A 23,155-nucleotide genomic window follows, 5' to 3' on the forward strand; every position below is an offset into this window, starting at 1 on the left:
ACAAAAAAAGATGCCTGCTTTTTTTTTATAGTTATGTGCATATGTATATACATATATGTATTATCATCATCATCATGGTTTAACACCTGTTTCCATGCTGGGATGGCTTGGATGGTTTGGCAGGAACCAGTCAACTGTATCATCATTACTATTCTGTTGTCACCTTTTCCATTCACTTCTGCATCCTTACCCAACTCATGCATCATTGGTTACACTGTGTAACTAAATTTTAATTTTTGTCTTTGGTCAGTGAGTGTTATTTCCTGTTTCCTTCTATCTAGAAATCAAAAGAAATGACTACTATTCCGTTCAGACTTTGCTTTTGTGATCAGGACATCAATTCTTTGAAACTGACCTATTTCCCATTACATTTCAGACAGATTCAGTACAGAGTGGCTGAAGTAGAAATATCATCATAGCAAATATTCTGCTCAATACCACAGATTTGCTTGTCATTTGCTTGACCATAACCATTTATCCATGTCCCTTAGTGGTTGACAATATGTGCATTTCTGATCATGAGCAGGGATTCTTTGGAGTTTGAATAAATGTAACAAAAGCAAAGTTTGAAGGAAATGTTAACCATTTTTCATACTTTCTAAAGGCAAGCAAATAAGAAAGAAAAGTTTCTACCCAAGGACAAAAATCGTGTTACACAACGTTATCCCCCACACCTAATCCACCATGTCCTACATCTGCCCTTTAACCCAATCCAATCTTCATCATTGTTGCCTACCTTACCTCCCCTCTCTTATTCTCCCATCTCTCACAATCCCCACATTCCTAGTTTTCTTGCCTCCACTCACTTTTACTTGTCTTGTACCATGAGGGACTACTTAGACACCTCATCACTACTATTCATCTCTCAGCAGTTCCTACTGATCATTCCCAAACTTGTCTCAATCGGTGCAGCCATGTAGCTCCTCTACAACAAAAACCTGTCTTTCCCCTCTCCCTTCTCTCATACTTTTAACCCCATCATTGCCACCTAATATAAACCAATACCCTTGATGTTCATAGTTTTGCCAGCTGCATGACAACTACACTTGTGTCAGTGGCACAAAAACAACACTCAGCATACACTGTAAAGTGACCAGCATTTGGGGGGGGGGGGGTCATCTAGCTGCAGAAATCACACCAAGGCAGACACTGGAGTTCAAGGATTGCATCATGTAGCCCTTGGACCATTAAATCTTGTCACACCATCCAACCTATGTCAACATGGAAAATGGACATCAAATGATGATGTTGATGATGATATAGGAATACTGTAGTTTGCTTGAAACACTGACAAACGTACAAAGAAAAAGAGCAGAAATTTAGAAAGATGTGATAATGCATTTTGGAATAGACTAAACATAATAAGAGGCAAGATTTAACTTTTATCTCGAAACATTTACATAATCCTGATATTTTGAATGTCTGTATTACAGACATGCTTTAAGAAGCTAAGACATTCTTCTTGTCTTTCTTACTCTATGACTAGGGGCATATTTGCTCAAAATATTAAGATTATTAAATCAGCAAAAGTTTAATCATCTTTTAATCGTCACATTTCATCTATTCCCAAATGTATTACTGTGCTTTCTAAATCACTATGTGTGTATATATGTGTGTGTGTGTGCATGTATGTGTGGTGTGTTTATATATATATATATATATATATATATATATATATATATATATATATATATATTTCATGGTATTTTGGTGTTTGTTGCATTTATAACAACTTTGAAAAATGTAACCAGTTGTACTCAGAGAGGTAGATACTTCCAGATGGAATAAATAATTAAACAGAATATGAAATTAAAAATAAAATAATAATAATAATAATGGCTCCTTGCATGAAACATAACAGTGTATACTTAGGAATAAGGCCACAAACTTAAGATGTGGGTGTTAGTCAATTAAATCAACTCCAGATTTTGACTGGTATTTTATCAACACTAGAAGGATGAAAGACAAAGTTAACCCCAATGGGATTAGAACTCAGAATACAGGGGGTTCTAACAAAATACTGTAAGTCATTTTGTCCAATCTTCTAATGGTCCTGTCATGCTACTGTCCTGATAGCTAATAAAGATAATCTTTCAAATTTTGGCAAATTCCCAGCAAACTTATGAGAAGTCAATTATATTGACTCCAATACTTGACTGGTATCTTTTTTCACTGACCTCAATAGGATGAAAGGCAAAGTCAACCTCTGCAAGGTTTAAACTCAGAACATAAAGAGCTGAAAGAAATGCCACAAATGGTTTTGCTAGCTTGATACCTTAATAATAGTAATAATAGTGGTGCTGCTTGACTGGCTCCCATGCTGGTGGCACACAAAAAGCACCATTTGAATGTGGCCAATGCCAGTGCTGGTGGCATGCAAAAGCATCCACAACACACTCAGAGTGGTTGGCATTAGGAAGGGCATCCAGTTGTAGAAACCTTGCCAGATCAGATTGGAGCCTGGTGCAGCCTCCTGGCTTGCCAGTCCTCAGTCAAACTGTCCAACCTATGCCAACCACTCCGAGAGTGTAGTGGGTGCTTTTACATGCCACCGGCATGAAGGCCAGTCAGGTGGTACTGGCAACAGCCATGCTCAAAGTGGTGTTTTTTACATGCCACCTGCACAGGAGCCAGTCGAGCGGCACTGGCAACGACCTCGCTCGAATGTTTTCTCACGTGCTATCGGTACAAGTGCCAGTAAGGCGACGCTGGTAACGATCACGCTCGAATGGTGCTATTTACGTGCCACTGGCACGGAAGCCAGACAGCTTCTCTGGCAATGATCACGCTCGGACGGTGCTTTTAGCGCTCCTGTCTCTAAATTGCAGAAAGACACTAAGATACTAAAGACATCAAAAACACTTAAATAATGAAGTCTTCTTTTGCTGGGGAAATCAACTCATCTGTCTGATCCATAAGTGAAATAATAAACATATCATTGACATTTTGTTATTATTATTATTTGTTGTTACTGATGTTATTTTTAACTATTTCATAACACTTTCTTTTTGAAAACAAGGAAACCTTAATTTATTTTAGTGTTATTTTTTTGTTTATCACTATTTCAACAATAACAAAAGACAAATTAAAAAATATATATTTATATATATATATATATATATATATAAAAGAAGATAAAATTTATGAAACAAGATACTTGACATGCAGACAATTCTGATTAAGCTAAGACATGGCAAATTACTGAAAAAAAAAAAATTAAATTTGATACAGAAAGAAATAAAATAAAATAAAAACAACTAAACAAAAAGGCTGAAAATAAATAAATAAATAAATAAATAGATAGATAAACCACTGGCATTTCTGAAGAGATAGAAGTTATGAAGTAGCAATGCATACTGAAACACTAAATAATAAAATAAAAATAAAGAAAATTAATTAATAAAAAAAAAAAATGAAGAATTAAAAATAATACAATGGAAGGAAGAATTGAAATTAATTTTTCAAAATAACTGAAATAAATATCTGAATTTAAAAAAAAAAAGAAATAAAAGAAAACCATAAATGAATATAAGAAGGAAGAGAAAAGAGTAGAGCAGTACTGTCTCTTTTTATTTATTTTTTTTTTCTTTTGGACAGAAGCCAACTGCAAACATTTAAAGGATTGAATATCGAACAGAGGCCATGGTTTGAGGTTAAGAGTAGAGAAGTAACAATAGTTATAATATAGAGAGAAATGTATATATACCCCACACAAACTGGATGGCATCAACAGTCTATGTGTGACTGGAAGTGGGTAAAGAGACAGATTAACTTAACTGAAAGGCAAGATTCCCCATATATATATATATATATATATATATATATATATATATATATATATATAACATGTATACATACACACATATTCATTTATTTTTGCTTGTTTTTCCATGCTAGCAGGAGTTAGATGAGTACATATTAACCAGTTAGCATATAAACAGGTTGTATCAGGCCCAAAAATTCTACCTGTCTTATGTCCAAACTAGCAAGATCTGACTTCTCACACCTACCCTACAATTTCATTCTAAAAAAACAATCACATCAACATCTGAAAGCTAATAGATAATGCCTGATTAATTCGAAACGTGAATAAAAAGCATTACATTTGATCGAGCAATTTGAATGCTAAATGGTAAAGGCATAGTTTTATGGCCAAATATCTTTCCTGTCACTAGCTCTTCCTTTTTTTGAAGAGATCCCTTATTCCACATATTTTTGAAAGTGCATAGGCACAGCAATCTGCTGACAGAGAAATAATAAACACCACCAACTGTACCTCAGTGACTTTTCATGCAAATCACAATGTAAACAGTAGTCTCTCCCTCTCCTCTGAGCTAAATCTTAAACCTGCCATACCTCATCTTTAACACCTTTTATATCTGCTATTATTGTCAATGCCTTTTCATATCTGTCATTGATACCCCTTGCCCCATTGTTGCCCTACTCACTATAGCCACCACTTTGTACCGCTGACCTCCATCTCTGTCACTGTACATCTCCACTCCCCAGTCACATCATTTCCCTACTTTTATCAGTCCCACATTATACTCCCTTCCCTACTGATGCTTACCATCAACTACATCTCCACCACTGTTCTTCATTCACTGTATTCACCTCTACCCCCATCTTGAACCATCTGTTACTCTGCTCTTACACTCTAATGAAATTACTCATTTTCTCCCCCCATCTATTATCTGTATTCTCTCATACTCACCTCCTTATACTTTGGGAGTTCGCTTTAGTACCTTACCTTACCACCACCATCTTTATCTTCTTTCCAGCTACTCTCATCCACTCTTATAATGCAGAGTAGTCATGTATCACCTCAAGAAGACACCTACCCTTGTCCCTCTATCACACTTTAGCCTCTCAACACCCTTACATAAAGCCATTTCCCCCCTCTCTCGAACTGAGTCTCCACTCAGTGAAGGGGACTTTCTCGTTTTTTTCTTATAAGTTACTCGACAATCTCATTATTGCTGGTGTCAGGAAAAAAGCTTCCAGTGCACATTGTAAAGTGGTAGGTGTTATATACATAAACATATTTTATGTATGTTCTCCATGTAGACAGATTGGATAAGTCATTACGATCTGAGTCTGTTCTTATTCTGAGTTACAGTCTACCAAAATAGCCTGGAGGATCACATCTTGCTTGTACATTGTTTTGAGCCTGGTTCTTATCGCTGGATATCCTTCCTATTATCAATCACTTTAGAAAGTATACACACACACACACACACACACACTTATTTTTACATTTGTTTTTCCATGCTAGCATGGGTTAGGAGAATATATTATTGAGGTATTGTTTTACTGCTGAATGGACTTCCTGTTGCTAACCCATACCAGCTTTTCAAGTAAGGGATCTCTTGTTTCGCACATCTTCAAAAGTATGAAGTGAACAAGTGATTCGTTAACAGAAGAAAAACATGAACACTGCTTGTAGCTAGTATCTTTGGTAGAGAGCAAATGTATACAGACACACACTCTTATAAATGTATATAAATACACTCATAGACATATACATATATACACATGTGTCTATATATTTTTACACACATATACATGTATGTATATATATAAATAAATATAAATATATATATATATATATATATGGGGGATCTGAATTGTTGCAGTAAGTAACTAAGTAGAGAAGATAATAGCTTACATACAAATCCATATAATAAGAGTTTGAACAAGTAGCACAGCAGTTAGAAGTCGTGCTAAAATACATACTTTAACAAATAAATTTTCACCACCAGCAGCACTTCCATTGCGGTGTTCGCTACCAATTTTCTGCTGTAATCATAAAAAGGCTTTCACTTTTTTGGGGGGGAACACTTGAATTTCAAAAAAAAACGTTATGGATCAAATGAATTATTACAGAAATCACCAGTGGATTTAGATTAGTACTAGTAGTAGTAGTAATAATAATAATAATAATGATAATAATAATAGTAATAATGATTCTAATTTTGGCATGAGGCTAGTAATTTTGAAGGGAGCGGGCAAGTCGAGTACATCGACTCCAGTGCTTGACTGGTACTTTATTTTATCGACCCTAGAAGGATGAAAGGCAAAGTTGACCTTGGTGGGATTTGAGTGCAAAACCTAAAGAGTAGAGAAATGCTGTTAAGCATTTTGTCTGACATGCCAATGATTCTGCTAGCTCACCTCTCTGATAAGATAAGTAATGATAATAATAATAATTATTATTATTAGCAATCATCAGTTCTGAGACTGTAGGAGATATAAAAAAAAAAAAAATGAAATTTCAAAAAAAAAAAAAAAAAATTGGATTAGAACCATAAAGAATAAAACAAAAATTCAAAACAACAATACTACAAATAAAAGACAATAAAAAAACTCAATAACAAAGACAAGCATTACTTACATCAAGGCTGTGTTCATTGACCATTAGTAGAGGGGTGCCCTGAGTAAGAAGCTTACAGGAATAGCCTGAAAGAGAAGTTTGGGAAATATGAGGCTGCTATGTAGCATATACCACAGTGGTTATAGGTTATAGGCAATATAGACCAGAGTGGTTTATAAGCTACATTTGTTTTACCTTTAATGTGTTAGCAGACAATACTGTTGCTTATCCCAGTTCACAAGCTAGTTGAGAGACAGGCTTCTCTGCTCTTGATAAGATGCAAGCAAATCTATCAGAGACTGGTTACTGCAGGATTTACAACTGACATTGTGAATAAATTTAACCTGAATTACACCAGAGAACAGTTGTAATCACCTCCCTCGACACAACATATTTATTCTAGAGGTGAATGGAAGGCCCAAAATCAAGTTCTGTTCCTTGTTCATTGACTCAGAAAAGCGACAATGAGGAGAAATATTAAACAAACATTGAAAATTATTGAAAAGGGAAATGATAAGAACTGAAAGTAATATGATCTGTAAAGTGTTGAGGAGAAAGTTGAGCATTGAACTGGATGAAAAATCTAGATAGAGAGGAGGGAAAAATCTGGACAGGACTGGAGGAAAAGATCTAGAGTGGACTGGAAGAAAATATCTGAATGGAAGTGGATGAAAAAATCTGGACAGGACTGGCGGGTGGAAATTAGGACTGGAATGGAAGAAAAAGGATTGAATTGGAGGAAAAGATTGGAAAAAATTGAAAAGAAGTGTGAAGAACTAAAACACTAGAAGGCCTAAGAAAATAAAAGAATGAACTTAAAATGAAAATAACCAATTAATCTAACTCCATCAAACCCTCCAAGAAGTACAAAAAACAATTGCAAATGAACTGAGAATGATGGAATAGATTAGGGTGTATTATGTGTGTATTATTATTGATAGCCATGATACACATGCCTCCCTCCTCCTGCCCCAATCATAAATATGTGTAAATGCGTATGTATATATTTCTACCTGTTTGAATACATTACATAAACCAAGAGATAAATAACATACCAATATTAACTGCTGTTTCTTGTTTGTCTCCAGTGAGGACCCAAATTTTTATATCTGCTCTCATTAGATTGGCAATGCTCTCTGGTACACCCTGAAAAAAAAATATATGGATGAATGGATATAAAAAAATAACCAAACAAAATAAAAAACAACACATTAAGACAAGTTCCAGTAGAATAAATGGCTACATCAACTGTGGAGGTGGTACAAACCATGAATCAAAACATTTAAATTTAACCCTTTAGCACTGAATCTAGCCATATCCTGTCCAAATACTCTACCTATTTTATGCTCAAACTGGTCAGATCTAATCTCTTACACCTATCCTACAATGTCATTCTAAAAATGAGCAATCACATCATCAAAATCTTGAAGCTGCAAGACAATCCATGGTCAATTCAAAACAATGTGAATAAATAAGCATTACATTTGGGAAAATAATCTGAATGCTAAAAGGTTAATGTAGTAAATGATGGAACCCTTTGATATTTGCCTCACAGTCAAGCCATTTACATACATTAGAGTTGCAACCTGTTATAAGGGGCTGGAAATCCTGTAATGTATAGAACCAGATTCAGAAATCTATGTCTACTGTAATTTCATTTTTCATTGAGTTGATTCATTCTACATATAATTTGTAACTCACCCAACATAGCCATGGTTGAATACAATTGGGTCACATAATATCAAAGCAAAAAAAAAATACTTTACAAATTTTATTTTCATTTTGTTGAGTTATTTCTAATAACAAAAAAAAAAAAAAAAAAAAAAAAAAAGTTGCCTTTTTAATTTTGGTAGGTTCTGAGACATCGGAACAGACTGACATTCAAACAGGATGTCAAACAATCAAGCAAACAAACAAGACAAAAACTGTAGCACACAACTTTTTAGCAGTTGGTAATGTTGGACAGCAGGATTGATTGTAGACGTAAGCAGTGCACTTCCATGTATGGCTGTATACAATAGCTGTTGATAGACAGCCAAGCAGTAAACACTTTCTGTACTATTAATGATGGTTACAAACCAGGAATGGATAACTTCCGTTTTGAGAAGCTGGCTGTATGGGACGACACATCATTATCAGGAAGGCTGTACCATTAAGAAAATTATGCATATGTAATTTTCCTAGTGAAAATAGGTATACCATTCAGAAAGTCCTGAAGGCTGCAGTTTTCCCATGAGTGTCCTAGACCGACATCTCAAGTATTTTTATTCCAAATGGATAATTTTAAGCTAGTAGATGAAGTAAACACTATATTAGACTCCACAAGACCAGGGGTAAATAGTACCTTACTTGAAAACATGTGAGGGTTGGCAACAGGAGGGCATATACTGCTGTACATAAACAGCTTCGATAATTTTTGTCTGATCCACGCCATCATGGAAAAGTGGATGTTGAAACGATGATGATGATGGTGACAGAATTGAGGCTCAACTCAATAACAATCAATATCCATGTGCATCTATAGTAAAATTACTTTTTCATTATTAATCCTTTTGTTTCTATATTTCTGCTAAAATACACTGCCTTTGTTTCAATAAATTTTGAAAATAATAAAAATTTATTGAAATAACTTTGCTGTAATTCAGCTGTTATTATTAGCATGGGATTTTTATGGAAGGTTTTAATTTAGATCACTTTAAAACAAGGAATTTGAGTCACAGAACTAGAAGTTGTCTTAGGTGGATTAATATCAAAAGAGTTAAACTAGTGTTTGGAACACAACAAGGGAGACTTTTTACATAGAATCCTATGTAAAAAGTATTTATGGTAGTGAATTGGCAGAGTTAGCAGAACATCAGATGAAATGCATTTTGGTATATATTTCAGTACCTTGCATTCCCAGTTCAACTCCCACCAAGGTCAACTTCACCTAGCATCCTTCTGTGATAGACAAAACTAAGTACTGGTCTAGGGGTAATAGATTAGCAGAAACATCAGAGCATTGGACAGAACACCTAGCAGTATTTGTTCTAACTCATCGCATTCTGAGTTCAAATCCTAGCATGGCCTACTTGCAAGGTAGACAATCTGTTGCCTCGTTTAACACCAATACCTGGTAACTCTGGGATGGTTTTAGCAAAGTCCACTATGTTGTTAACATTCAGACCAAGTTACCAATTTGTGGATAGTTGCCCATCTTCCCACTAATCTCAGAGAGGTCCTGTTAAGGACCATAGGCACTGCCTCCCTCCAAACTAAAAGATGGAAAAAAAAAAAAAAGAATTTAAACATGAATCCTTTAAAAGGGTGCAGAGAGGCTTCATGTAGGTTTGGTAACAAGTGAGTTAAACAGATGTTAATTAGAACACGTATTAAAAAATTTTTAAACATACCTCTTGCAACCTGTCCTCAATAGCTGTCGACCCTATCAAGTTAAGGTTCTGTGAAAAAAAAAAAGGAAACAAATAAGAAACTCATTATTATTATTATTAGGTGAGAGAGCAGTGCATGCCATCAAAGTGACACTGGGGTAAAATATATACGAAGCCCATTATACCCATCATGACTACCCGTCTGATAAGGGTACACCAGGCACATGTATCACAACCATGTGTGCGCGACATGGCGATCTCATATCAAGATAAACAGCGCATGACCTCGCAGGTGGGGCCCAGTTAGAATTTTCTTCGAGTCGAGTAGCCCATCCCGCTCAAAAGGCCCCTGAATAAGGTTTGTTTAAGGATGCTGAGCAAAACACCCATGTTTCCAAAAGTGAATTATTATTATTATTATTATTATTATTATTATTATTATTATTATTATTATTATTATTATTATTATTATTATTATTATTATTATTATTATTATTATTATTATTTTATGTTTGACTTTTGTTTTGCATTTGTACAAGTTGGATCCAAGTCTCACCCAGAGACCTCAAGAGACAACAAGTTAGAAGTTCATGTAGGTGTTATGCCTAGGGTACCATATATTTGGATTTGTACAGTTTTGTTCAAGTGAATGTTTAAGAAACCATAAGAAAATTATGTTTGCTTTAAAATTTGAGATCACATAGACAGTATTTTACGTAGGATATGGGCAGTTCCCATGAGCACTATCTTTTGGACTTCAGCCATTTTGGGGTTTCCTGGTATCTGAGCTAGGTAGTAATCAGCCCGTTTCGCTGTCATTCCCAGGGCACCTATGACAATAGGTATTGTTTTCGTCTTCAGATTCCACATTTTGCTAATTTCTATTTCAAGATCTTTATATTTGCTCAGTTTTTGGTAGGTCTTGACAGATACGTTTATATCAATTGGGACAGTCATATCAATGAGGAGGCATGATTTTTGTCTGAAGTCTTTCAGTATGATGTCTGGCCTATTTGCGTCTATCTTTCTGTCAGTTTGAATGGTGAAGTTCCAGAGGAGTGCAATGTGATCATTTTCAAGTACTGGGGGTGGTTTGTGTTCCCACCAGTTTTTATCATGGGGCAAGTCCAGGTTTTTGCATATTACCCAGTGAATATATTGTGCAGCTCTATCATGCCTGTTGAGATACTCTGTAGGCGCAAGCAGACTGCACATGGAGACAACATGATCGATGGTCTCATTTTGTTGTTGGCATATACGACATAATGGGGAGCTGCCGTTCTTTAATATGTTGGCCTGGTAGTTCTTTGTAGGTAGGCATTGATCTTGGGCTGCTATGATAAACCCCTCTGTTTCTGATTTCAATCCAGAGGCCATTAACCATTGGTGGGTAAGGGCTTTGTCAATATCTGCATTATTCGCTCTCTTTGGGTATTTGCCATTGAGAGGTTTTCCATGCCATTTTTCAGTCATAATAGCTAAGGCAGCAATTTTAGCACGGGTTTTCAAGCGCTTAGCTTTTTCTGTAGGTGTTTCTAGTTCGTCTAATTCTTGAATTTGTTGCAATTGGAATTCACTTAGATATTCCTTTGCCTGTTTTGTTACTGAGTAAGATGCTTTCTTGCTTTCATATTTTAAGACAAGTTTTAGCATCCAGTCCTCAGAGTTTTTCATATAGGTGTCTAGGCCAATTGTGGCTACCTTCATTGATAATGCCAGCTGTAGTAGTCCTCGACCTCCCTCTTTTCTTGGCAGATAAAGACGTTCTATATCTGCCTTAGGGTGGTGCATTCTATGCATTGTCAACAGTTTTCGTATTTTTCTGTCAACATTACATATTTCAGTAATTGACCAGTTAACGATGTTGAAACTGTAAGTCACGACTGGTATGGCTAGAGCATTGATCGCTTCGATCCTGTTTCTCGCGTTCAGCTCTGTCTTCAGTATTGCTCTCACCCTGCGATAACATTCTCTTCTGATCCTTTCCCTCATCACTGAGTGCTTGATATTGTCCCCTTCAATTACCCCTAGGTATTTGTAGCTCTCCGCTGGTTCTAACTCTTTTATGACATTTTGCTGGTCAAGGTTCACATTAGATGTATTTGTCATTTTTCCTTTGATAAAGATAGCTTTTGCACATTTATCAAGGCCAAATTGCATCCTGATGTCATCACTGAATTGTTTAACAATCGCTAGTAGGCCTTTGAGTTGTTGGTCATTTTTTGCAAAGAGCTTTAAATCATCCATGTAAATGAGATGATTTATATTTTTATCAAATATTTTATAACCATACTGTGCATCATTGAGCAATTTTGAGAGCGGTATTAGGGCTAGACAGAAGAGGAGTGGTGATAGTGAGTCACCCTGGAAAATGCCACATGAAATTCTTACATCTCCAGCATTTAGAGATTCATTGTCATTGTTCAACATCAGTGTGGTTCTCCATGATCTCATACTTACAGATAAAAAGTTTCGCAGAGTAGGAGCTATTTTATACATTTCCAGACATTTCCTAATCCAGCTATGTGGTAGGCTATCAAAGGCCTTTTTATAGTCTATCCAGGCTATTGACAAGTTTTTGTGTCGCTTGTGACAATCTTCTAAGATCATCTTATTGATGAGTAGCTGATCTTTACAACCATAAGATCCACGTTTACATCCCTTTTGCTCATTAGGGAATATGCTACTTTCTATTAAAAAACTATAGGTGTACTCGGTTAGGACAGATGTTAGCGTCTTATACATTGTTGTTAAGCAGGTTATGGGGCGATAATTTTTTGGTTCGTTTGTTTCCTCATTTTTTTGGAAGCAGGAATGTTAAACCATTAACTAGCCAAGAGGGCATCAAACTAGGATTTTGCAAAACATCGTTGTAAAGTTTTGTTAGCAGTTCATGGCTTTCTGGGAAGGCATTCAACCAGAAGTTAGGAATTTTATCCTTTCCTGGAGACTTCCATTTGCTTGACCTCCTGAGAGCAGATCTTATATCTTCTACCCTGACCCCCTCCCACTTTTGCTCCTCTAAGGAGTCTAGGTCTGTATATTATTATTATTATTATTATTATTATTATTATTATTATTATTATTATTATTATTATTATTATTATAGATGGCAAACTGGCAGAGATGCTAGCATGTTGGACAAAATGCTTAGCAGCATTTCTTCCGGCTTATCATTCTGATTTCAAATTCTCTGAAGGTCAAGTTTGCCTTTCATAGTTTCAGGGACTGATAAAATAAGTACCAGTCGAACACTGGGGTTGATGTAATTAACTCATCCCCTCCTGCAAAATTGCTGCCCTTGTGACAAAATTATTATTATTATTATTTCGGCAGCAAGCTGGCAGAACTGTTAGCATGCCAGGCAAAGTGCTTAGTGGCATTTTGTCCATCTTTACGTTCCGAGGTCACATTCCGCTGAGGTTAACTTTGCCTTTGATCCTTGTAGGGTAAATAATACAAGTACCAGTTATGTACTGATAACCAAGTGTCATATTTCAAAATTATTATTATTACTACTACTATGATAATAATAATATTTATTTTGAAATAATTCACTTGGCCAGCAGTTTTGGGGGAGAGGGGGTAAATCATTATTATTATAACTACTACTAGTACTGTGATAGTGAAGGTACATGGCTCAGTGGTTAGAGCATCACGCTCCCAGTAATGAGATAGTGAGTTCGAATCCTGGACCAGGCTGCATGTTGTGTTCTTGAACAAGACACTTTATTCTTTCATGTTGCTCCAGTTCACTCAGCTGTAGAAAAGAGTTGCGGTGTCACTGGTGCCAAACTGTATTGGCCTTTGCCTTTTCCTTGGATAACATCGGTGGCATGGAGGGAGGAGGCTGGTATGCATGGGCGACTGCTGGTTTTCCATAAAACAACCTTGCCTGGACTTGTGCCTTAGAGGGGAACTTTCTAGGTGTAATCCCACGGTTATTCATGACCGAAGGGGGTCTTTTAGTACTATGACATAACTTCACTGGCACAAGGTTTCAGAGCTTTGGGCGAAGCAAGAGGGAATATATTTAGACAATAAGTGTACCTTTCTTATTAGCATTAGTTAATATAAAGTGAAGCTGGGACTGAAAGTGAATCTCGGATGCAGCTTGCCCATAGTCTCCATTCATTGCTTAATGACTCCCTTTACCTCTGTTCAATTAAACAGATCTATGATCAAAGGTGTCCAGGCTTTGACCATCCCGTTTTGTTTTGAGGGGAAGAGTGTGAGAGGTGGGGAAGGAGTGCCACAGCGAGATGAGTGTGAGAGTGAGAGTGAGGGGGAAAGAGTGTGAAGGAGTAAGAGAGCGGGGAAGTGAGAGAGAGAGAGAGAGGAGGAATGACTGTGGGAGTGTGGAAACAGCACAAGGGAAGAGTGCAATGGGGGCGGGGAGCAGTGCGGAGGGAGAAGGGGGCAGAATTTAGTAGGGGAAAGAGCTAGCGGATGAGGTGCGAAAGGCAAGAAGGAGAGGTGTAAATAATGGATGGGGTGGGGTGGGGGGGAGAAAACCAATTTCTATCTCACCTGTTCAATTAATTCAGCTGCCTCACCCAGTCTCTTCTCCCGGTTCTGTATTGTGGTGCTGGCTTTATAATAAGTGTGTTTCCAATCATTGTAGAACTCGGGAGAAACTTCTGCGGTGGCAATACATAGCGTTCGAAGACCTACAACACAAAACAACAACAACTTAGGAAAATATTCCAATGATCTCATGTTCCTCTCCAAGACAAGCAAAACAAAAGAGATCCAGGGCCCATATCCTCATTCATCAGTATCATTTAACTCATTAGCATTCAGATTATTCTGTTAAATGTATCGCTTATTTATTCATACCGCTTTAAATTAATCATGCATTATCTCATAGTTTCGAAACTTTGACGGTGTGTTTGTTTAGTTTTAGAATGACATTGTAGGGTAGGTGTAAGAGGCTGAATCTTGCCAGTTTGAACATAAAACAGCTGGAATATTTGAGCTGGATGTAGTTGGTTTAAACACAAAAAGATTAACGTCCACTTTTTTATGCTTGCATGAGTTAGGAGTTTGCTGAGGCGGAGGTTCTACAGCCAGATATCCTTCCTGTAACCAATCCTAACTGGATTCCAAGTAAGGTAAAATTTTCCCCATAACCAGACAAGCGTTCATGCAAGATTGGAAACTAAGTACACTAGTTTCATGACAGTGACATTTGTTTACAACTATCACACGAAATCAAGGCAAGGAGATAGACAGACACAATGGGCTTCTTTCCGTTTCTTATTTCTTATTTCTTTATTGCCCACAAGGGGCTAAACATAGAGGGGACAAACAAGGACAAACAAAGGGATTAAGTCGATTACATCGACCCCAGTGCGTAACTGGTACTTAATTTATCGACCCCAAAAGAACGAAAGGAAAAGTCAACCTTGGCGGAATTTGAACTCAGAATGTAATAGCAGACAAAATACTGCAAAGCATTTCGCCCGGTGGGGTAATGTTTCTGCCAGCTCGCCGCCTTTTTTCAGTTTCTGTACCAAATCCACTCACAAGGTATTGGTTGTCCAGAGTTATCGTAGAAGATGCCAAACAGTGGAATTGAACCTGTGACAATGTAACTGCTTCTTATCACACAGCCACATCTGCACCTCTATACCAACTGAAATAAACAGATTCACTGTAGGTTTCAATAAATCAATATTTTAGTTTAAGGCAGTGAGCTGGCAGAATTGTTAGCATGCCGGGCAAAATGCTTAGCAGCATTTCATCTGTCTTTACATTCTGAGTTCAAATTCGACTGAGGCTAACTCTGCCTTTCATCCTTTCAGGATCGATGAAATAAGTACCAGTTGATCACTAGGGTGAATGTAATTGACTTTTCCCCTCTCCTGAGAAGTACTGCCCTTGTACCAAAATTTAAAACCAATATTTTAGTTGTTCAGTCAACAGAACTATCAACTCAATGATGATTATAAGAAAGAATTGTGTACTTAAATGCTGTAGCTGCTAAGCTGTGCGCACATCCATAATTCACTACGTTTTTCCAATTGGTACACGAGAAATTACAGTGAACACAAATGGTTATTTGCCCAAATTAATGTCATAACTAATAGTTGTACTTACATATTCGATGGCTACAGAAAAATATTTGTACAACAAAGGGTTTGAGCAAACTGTCTATGAAAGATTAGATGGATCATTGTCCTCAAATAGAAAGAATGAGGGTGTGTGTGTGTGTGTGAAAGAGAGAGAGTGGGGGAGAAAGGGGTGAGAAAGAACAGGTGGGGGGAGAGAAAAATCTGGCTTTTTGAGCTACAAAGAGTCATCATCATCATCCTCACCACTGTCTTACACCTGTTGTTGATACTGGCATGGGCTGGATGGAATATAGTGTAGTAGATCTTCTAGGACCAGATGCTCTTCCTGCTGCCAACCTTCATCTGTTACCAAACAAGTTAATATTTCCCCATGACTCAGCACGTTTTTGTAGTATATTAGAAATGAAAGACACTGCTTGTATGACAGTGGCACTTGTTTACAACTATTATGCAATATCAAGACAAGGTGACACAAACACATACACAATTGGCTTCTTTCAGTTTACATCTGTCAAATCCACTCACAAGGTTTTGGTTGGCCTGCAGCTATTGTAGAAACACTTGCCCAAGGTGCCACGCAGTGGGACTGAACCTGAGACCAAGTGGTTGAAAAACAAACATTTCAACAACACAGCCATGTCAGTGAGTACAATTAATAAATGACACATTTATAAACTATCACAATAAGGATGGATGTTTCAGGATCATATTTTGGTAGGAATAACATCTTCCTAAACCTGTACTGAAACATGATGTGGATAGAAAGAAGTATTCCAAATTTAACCATACCTGTTGTTGCAAACTCTTCCAGGTGAGTTAAGGTGATTTCTTTATATTGCTGGTTATCAGCTAATCTTTCATAGATCACAGTATCCTAGTGAGACAAAAAAGACAATGGTCAGGATATTAAAACAGCTTGCACCATAACTAATTGATAGTACTGCCATAATGGGTTACTGAAATTAAAGCAGTGTTTAGCTGGGTTGATTTTGCAATGGGTCAATAATTTGATAATTTGAAAGGGAATATTTCAGCCAGGTGGTTCACTATTGATTTTCATATTATCAAGTGTGATTTGCATTCCTACAGATGTTTCCACAAAAAGAAAAGAAAAGAAAAAAATAAACCTCACAAGAAAACAACAGAGAACAAGCAACATGATCACATTTACTCCCCACCCCATCTATCTTTCGGAGAGAGGCACAAGCACATACACAGACATATACACACACGGCAGTAACTTCCGCCTACCAAATTCAATTACAAGGCTTCGGTCGGCCTGGGGCTATAGCAGAAGACACTTGCCCAAGGTGCCACGCGGTGGGACTGAACCCGAAACCATGTAGATGGGAAGCAAGCTTCCTAACCACACAGCCATGCCCGCGCCAGTACAATATAGATACATAAAAATGCAAAACCATTGCAAGAGGAATATGTTAGAGAATTAGTAAGAATTCACAATATTGTAAGAGTATGTTCTTACCACAAAAGATGTTGACTACTGTGTTGAGGGGTGGTGGTGAAATCAGCATTATTAAGAGGATAAGGGGCAATATTTATTATCTTATAATTCATTATCACAAACTTGAGGGGTGAAGAATGTATTCAAAGTTGTTTGTTGTTTATGATGCATCATCTCTTTGTACAGCTCAGTATAGGAATTGAGCTCATTGTAAACTCCTCTGATAATTTTTATGTTATATTCATGACTATATTTAGCAAAAACCTGCAGACCTTCCTCTATAAGTGCCAACTTTTAGCATTAATTTTTGCAACCAATTTAAGTGGTGTAGGTGGAACTTCCATTGTCTCATCTGTATTCTCAGCTTGCTCTTTTTCCAGCATCAGTTCCTCATTAGATAAATTTTCTCTCTGGGACACTAGTAATTCAATCACATCGTCCTCTATGACTTCTTAAAATCCTACATCCTTTGTAAGTATCACAATGTCTTTCCAAATCTAATGTAGACTTTCTACTTGAGGAAACCTTGTAATGTCATGGATAGAGTCTGGCCATATACTTTGCCAAGTACTATTCAAAGTTGAAGGTTTCACTTCATTCCATGACAACTATTTTAACCAGAGCATTCATTATACTTAATTTATCCCAGAAATCTAACTGTAGATTTATTCTCCCTGTCAATTGCTTTCATAAGCTGTTTGAAAGTTCTCATAATATGGAAAATAGTGATGACTATAATTAATGAGTTGAAGGTGGTGAGCTTACAAAATCATTATTGCAATGGACATAATGCTTAGTGCCGTTTCTTCTAGCTCTTACATTCTGAGTTCACATTCTGCCAAATTTGATTTTGTCTTTCATCCTTTTCAGGCAATAAAACAAGTACCAATCAAGTATCTGGGCTTTGATGTAAGCAACTAAACCCCATCCACTAAAACTGCAGGCCCTGTGCTAAAATTTGAAGCCATTATTACTGGTGAGTTGGCAGAGTTATTAGAGCACTGGAAAAGGTGCTTTGTGGTATTTGCTCTGGTTCTTAATGTTTGGAGTTCAAACCCCACTGCAGTGAACTTTTTTTTTTTTATCCCTTTGGGAGAAAGAGGATAAAATAAAGTACCAGTCATGTATTAGGGATCAGTGGTACCAACTAATACCTTCACCTCAAAATTACTGCCTTTGTACCTAAACCTGAAATTATTATTATTATTATAATCATACTAAGTAACAAAATTTTTATTTTTTGCCATCTTTGGTTGGTAAGTGTTATTTTCTATTTGCTTCTATCAAGAAATCAAAGGAAATGACTACTATTCTTGTCAAACTCTGCTTTTGTGATCTGGACAGTAATGTTTTGAAACTGACCTCTTTTCCATTACATTTCAGACAAATTTAGCAATGAGTTGCTGAAGCAGAAATATCGTTATAGCAAATGTTCTGCTCAATACCATAGATTTGCATATCAGTTACTTGATCCTAACCACTTGAGTATATCCCTTAGTGGCTGACAATATGTGCATCTCTGATCATGAGCAGGAGTAGTGGGGGAACATCACAGCCATGTGTTGAGAAGGATTCTTAGGGGGTTTGAATAAATGTAACAAAAGCAAAGTCTGAAAGAAATGTTAGTCATTTTTGATACTTTCTAGGGGTAAGCAGATAGGAAATAACAGTTGCTACCCAAGGACAAAAATTGTGTCACACAGTGTTGTTGTTGTTATTAACATCTTCAAACATCACAAAGAGAATAAAAGAAGAGGCATACTTACGGCTCCTTTACAGAAGAGTTTGATTTTTCCATCAGGGCATCTAATAACAACTGACATTCGTTTCCTGACACTGGAAATATTGATGAAGGAATAGGAATTGGAAAAGGAGAGTGGGGAAAAGAAGAAAACAAAATTAAAAAATGTTCAACAAAAAAAACAACAGATAAAAAAGATACACAGAAAAATTACACTTTGCAAAAAATGAAAAAAAAAAAAAAAAAAAAAAAAAAAAATTGTAATTAAAATCAAGGATTTCAAAATTCTAAATAAATGAATTTTATATATTTATATAGATAAATTTTGGGAAGGATAAAGTTAAAGTGAAGAAAAAAAAAAAAAAAAAAAAGAAAAAACCACCCCTGCTAAAGACCATTAAAATCTAATATCTGCAGTGATGTTTGAACTGATGTTTGAGATATGAGTCCAGGAGTATAACTTGCTCAGCTGTTGTTTCTGACAAATTGTCAGAATAAATATTTCATACTAGATCACATACTGGGTTCATTGTTCAGGCAATGTTTCTAGTTTCTGCATTTTTACATAAACATCTGTATCAATTTAAATGATCATTTATGTTCAGTAAATGATGGTATACGAACAGCTGTGAGACCATCACATCTTTCGTGGGAGGTTGCTATTACTACATAAGTGATACAGCTCAACCAATACATTATCAGTCATTATAAGTTTGTGTTCAGTTTTATCTCACTTATTTTTGAGATATTAGGTGCAAGACTACTGTCCACATGCTGACCTCAGTATAGTAACGGTAGTTATACAAAAGTTATTAGGTTATAGTGAGTTTACTACAGCGATTATACAGTTACATTACTACATTCAGTATGGCTGAATGGTTAAAAAGTTTCTTTGCAACCATGAGGTCCTAGTTTCGACCGTAGTGTGAGGCATCATGGACAAGTAGAAGACACTTGCCCAAGGCTATAGTAGAAGACACTTGCCCAAGGTGCCATGCAGCGGGACTGAACCCGGAACAATGTGGTTGGTAAGCAAACTACTTACCACACAGCCACTCCTGCACCTTATGCTGTAGTTGACTTAGTATATCCATTATTCTATATATTATACAATAAAAATTATACTATATAGTCACTTTATTGTAACCATTAAATGTTGGTGAGATATGAAATAAAAAATTGTCAAGATATGAGAGATATACAATAGAAGATTATTAATAAAATACCTTGTAAATTCCAGCACATTTAGTACTTCATATACTTCTTTCTTGCCAAACTGGATAATGAAGGAGAGTGGAAATTAATTATTGATAGTTTTGTTAGAGAAAAAGAAAGAGAGAGAAATAAGAGAAGAGGGAACAAAAGATAAGAAGCAGGACAATAAAACAGTGAAACATGTAGTGGTGGCTGAGTTGTTGCCCTTGGTCTTACCGTAAAATATTTAGACCCATAAATATATTATTATCCTCCCCCCACAAAAAAAATTCAGGCCTTGTGCCTATAGTAGGACGGATTATTATTATCATTATTGTTATTATTATTATTATTATTATTATTATTATTAGGGCTATATAGCATGTTGGACAAATTACTTAGGATTTCATCCATCTTTGTGTTCTGAGCTCAAATTTCGTTGAAGTTGACTTTGCCTTTCAGGGTCAATAGAATAAATACCAGTTGAGTACTGGGATCAATGTTATCGACTAGCCTCCTCCCCTAACAAAGTTTTAGGCCTCGTGCCTATAGCAGAGAAGATTGTTATTATTATTATTATTAAGGTGGTGAGCTGGCAGCATGAAATGCTTAGCATCATTTCTTCTGGTTTTACATTCCAAGTTCAAATGGCACTGAGGTAGCCTTTGCCTTTCATCCTTTCAGGATTGATAGGCTGGGCACCAGATGAACAGAGGGGGTCAATGTAATCAACTCCCCTCATTCCCTCAAATCTGCTGGCCTTGTGCCAAAAATTATAATTATTATTATCATTAATAATAATAATAATCCTTTCTGCTATAGGAACAAGGCCTGAAATTTGCAGGGGGGGGGGGGTAAGTTGATCACATTGATTCCAGTGCTCAACTAATACTTATTTCATCAACCTCGAAAGGATGAAAAGCAAAGTTGACCTTGGCGGAATTTGAACTCAGAACATGAAGATGGACTGAATGTTGCTAAGCATTTTGCCCAGCATGCTAACGATTCTGTCAGCTTTCTTTATTGCCCACAAGGGGCTAAACACAGAGGGGACAAACAAGGACAGACAAAGGGATTAAGTCGATTAGATCGACCCCAGTGCGTAACTGGTACTTAATTTATCGACCCCGAAAGGATGAAAGGCGAAGTCGACCTTGGCGGAATTTGAACTCAGAACGTAACGGCAGACGAAATACCGCCAAGCATTTCGCCCGGCGTGCTAATGATTCTGCCAGCTCGCAGCATGCTAACAATTCTGTCAGCTTTCTGCCTTAATAATAATAATAATAATAATAATAAGGCAGCATGTTGGCAGTATTTCTTCTGGCTCTTTACATTCTGAGTTCAAATACCACTGAGTCCAACTTTGCTGTTTATCCTTTCAAGGTCAATAAAATAAGTACCAGTATCCTCCTCCCCTATAAATCGCTGGCTTTGTGCCAAAATTATTATAATTATTATTGCTATTATTATACAGAATATAAATCATATAAATGCTATACAATTTAAACATGCTTTTACAGATGGAAATAATTCATAATTATTTATTATTATTTTCATTATTTCCGGTAAATACAGGGAAAGAACGTTTGACTATATTATTGTTTGGGTGACATAAGCGCTGTCAACGATGGAACTATAAACTCTTGTACAAACTAGTTCCATCTGTAATGGTGGTGTCTCCAAGTAAGCAATTTTAGTTCTTAATTTAACTCAACTGAATCTAGCAGGTTGATATCCATGTTGACACATGAGACTGTAGAGTGCAATATGAAGAACCAGCGTGAAGCTGACCTCATTAAAAAGCTGGTATGTTCAAGTCATGTGGCAATTAAATGAATATCTCCAATGAAATATTAAAGTGACTGAGAGACAAAAACAGAAAGCAGAAAATAGTTTTGTCTGCATGTGACTTCAGTTTTAATTATAACAATAAACAACAAGCTTATTGTATGCAGTGCTCAAGTGTACAACTCGTCAGCAAAGGATATAAAAGAAAAAACTGAAAGTAGTCAAGTTTAGAAAGACAGCAATGGAAATCCAAATTACTGGCATCGTACACAATGAAAGACAAAAAGATAGGAAAGGCAGCATGGCCCTGCATCTGGCTGAAAAACTGACACTCTGTTGGTTGTGATGACAAGGGTTTCAGTTGATCCGATTAACAGGACAGCTTGCTCGTGAAATTTATGTGCAAGTGGCTGAGCACTCTACAGACATCCATACGTAGTTCTCAGGGAGATTCAGTGTGATACAAAATTTAACAAGGATGGCCCTTTGAAATACAGATATTACTCATTTTTGCCAGCCAAATGGACTGGAGCAACGTGAAATAAAGTGTCTTGCTCAAGGATACAATGGCCCACCAGGAATCAAACTCCTGACTTTACGATTGTGAACAGAATACCCTAACAGTTAAGCCACACGCTTTCTGGCTGAAACCTATAATAAAATAATAGAATTAAGAAAGGCATTATGAAGAAAGAGTGCATAAGCCTGTCAGAAGTATTGTAATATGCATGAGTTTGTGTATCTTTTCCCACATTGACACTGCTTGGGTAGCAGTGATGTTTATGTCCTACAAAGGCCAAAGGAATATGGTAGCATGATTGAAAAACAAGTAAAGGTTGGTGACAGAAAGAACATCTGGTTGTAGAATACTGCCTCGTGATATACTGTCCAACCGATACCAGCATGGAAAAATCAGATGTAAAAAAAGGACCTACTGCAGGGGGTTTTGGAACGTAACACCTGCGGTAGTTGAGGGATTACTCTATTAGAATGTAGATAACAAAAGTAAATTCACATTTTGAATTTGAAAAGAAGTCTTGCATATTTTTAGTGTTCTGCTTACAGATTGTGTTTGTAATGTGTGTGTGTTAGCTGGTTGATTTCTTCTTTTTTTTGAAAGCCCCCAGCTTATCCATATTGTTACAA

General features: G+C 36.5%; 1 protein-coding gene across 50 annotated transcripts in view; it reads right to left on the bottom strand.

Moving 5' to 3' along the window:
• LOC106872891 (phospholipid-transporting ATPase IA) overlaps window positions 1-23,155 on the bottom strand; it is a 422,617-nt gene that overhangs the window by 86,154 nt on the left and 313,308 nt on the right. For 31 of the 50 annotated variants that reach the window (XR_016242559.1, XR_016242557.1, XR_016242556.1 and 28 more), the window contains 7 exons: window positions 20,251-20,300; window positions 19,050-19,119; window positions 16,611-16,695; window positions 14,275-14,414; window positions 9,766-9,813; window positions 7,429-7,519; window positions 6,395-6,459 (listed from right to left, as the gene is read on the bottom strand). Coding sequence is in view for 42 of the 50 variants with exons in the window: in XM_089354939.1 (XP_089211065.1) it covers window positions 6,395-6,459; window positions 7,429-7,519; window positions 9,766-9,813; window positions 14,275-14,414; window positions 16,611-16,695; window positions 19,050-19,119; window positions 20,251-20,300 (549 nt within the window). In the remaining 8 variants the exon portion in view is untranslated. Of the gene's footprint in view, window positions 1-5,736; window positions 5,800-6,394; window positions 6,460-7,428; window positions 7,520-9,765; window positions 9,814-14,274; window positions 14,415-16,610; window positions 16,696-19,049; window positions 19,120-20,250; window positions 20,301-23,155 lie in introns of all 50 variants that reach the window. The other 19 variants (XR_016242554.1, XR_016242553.1, XR_016242552.1 and 16 more) reach the window with 1 other exon arrangement.

The sequence above is a fragment of the Octopus bimaculoides genome, chromosome 7, assembly GCF_046866305.1.
Source record: "Octopus bimaculoides isolate indiv1 chromosome 7, ASM4686630v1, whole genome shotgun sequence".
Classification (NCBI taxonomy): domain Eukaryota; kingdom Metazoa; phylum Mollusca; class Cephalopoda; order Octopoda; family Octopodidae; genus Octopus; species Octopus bimaculoides.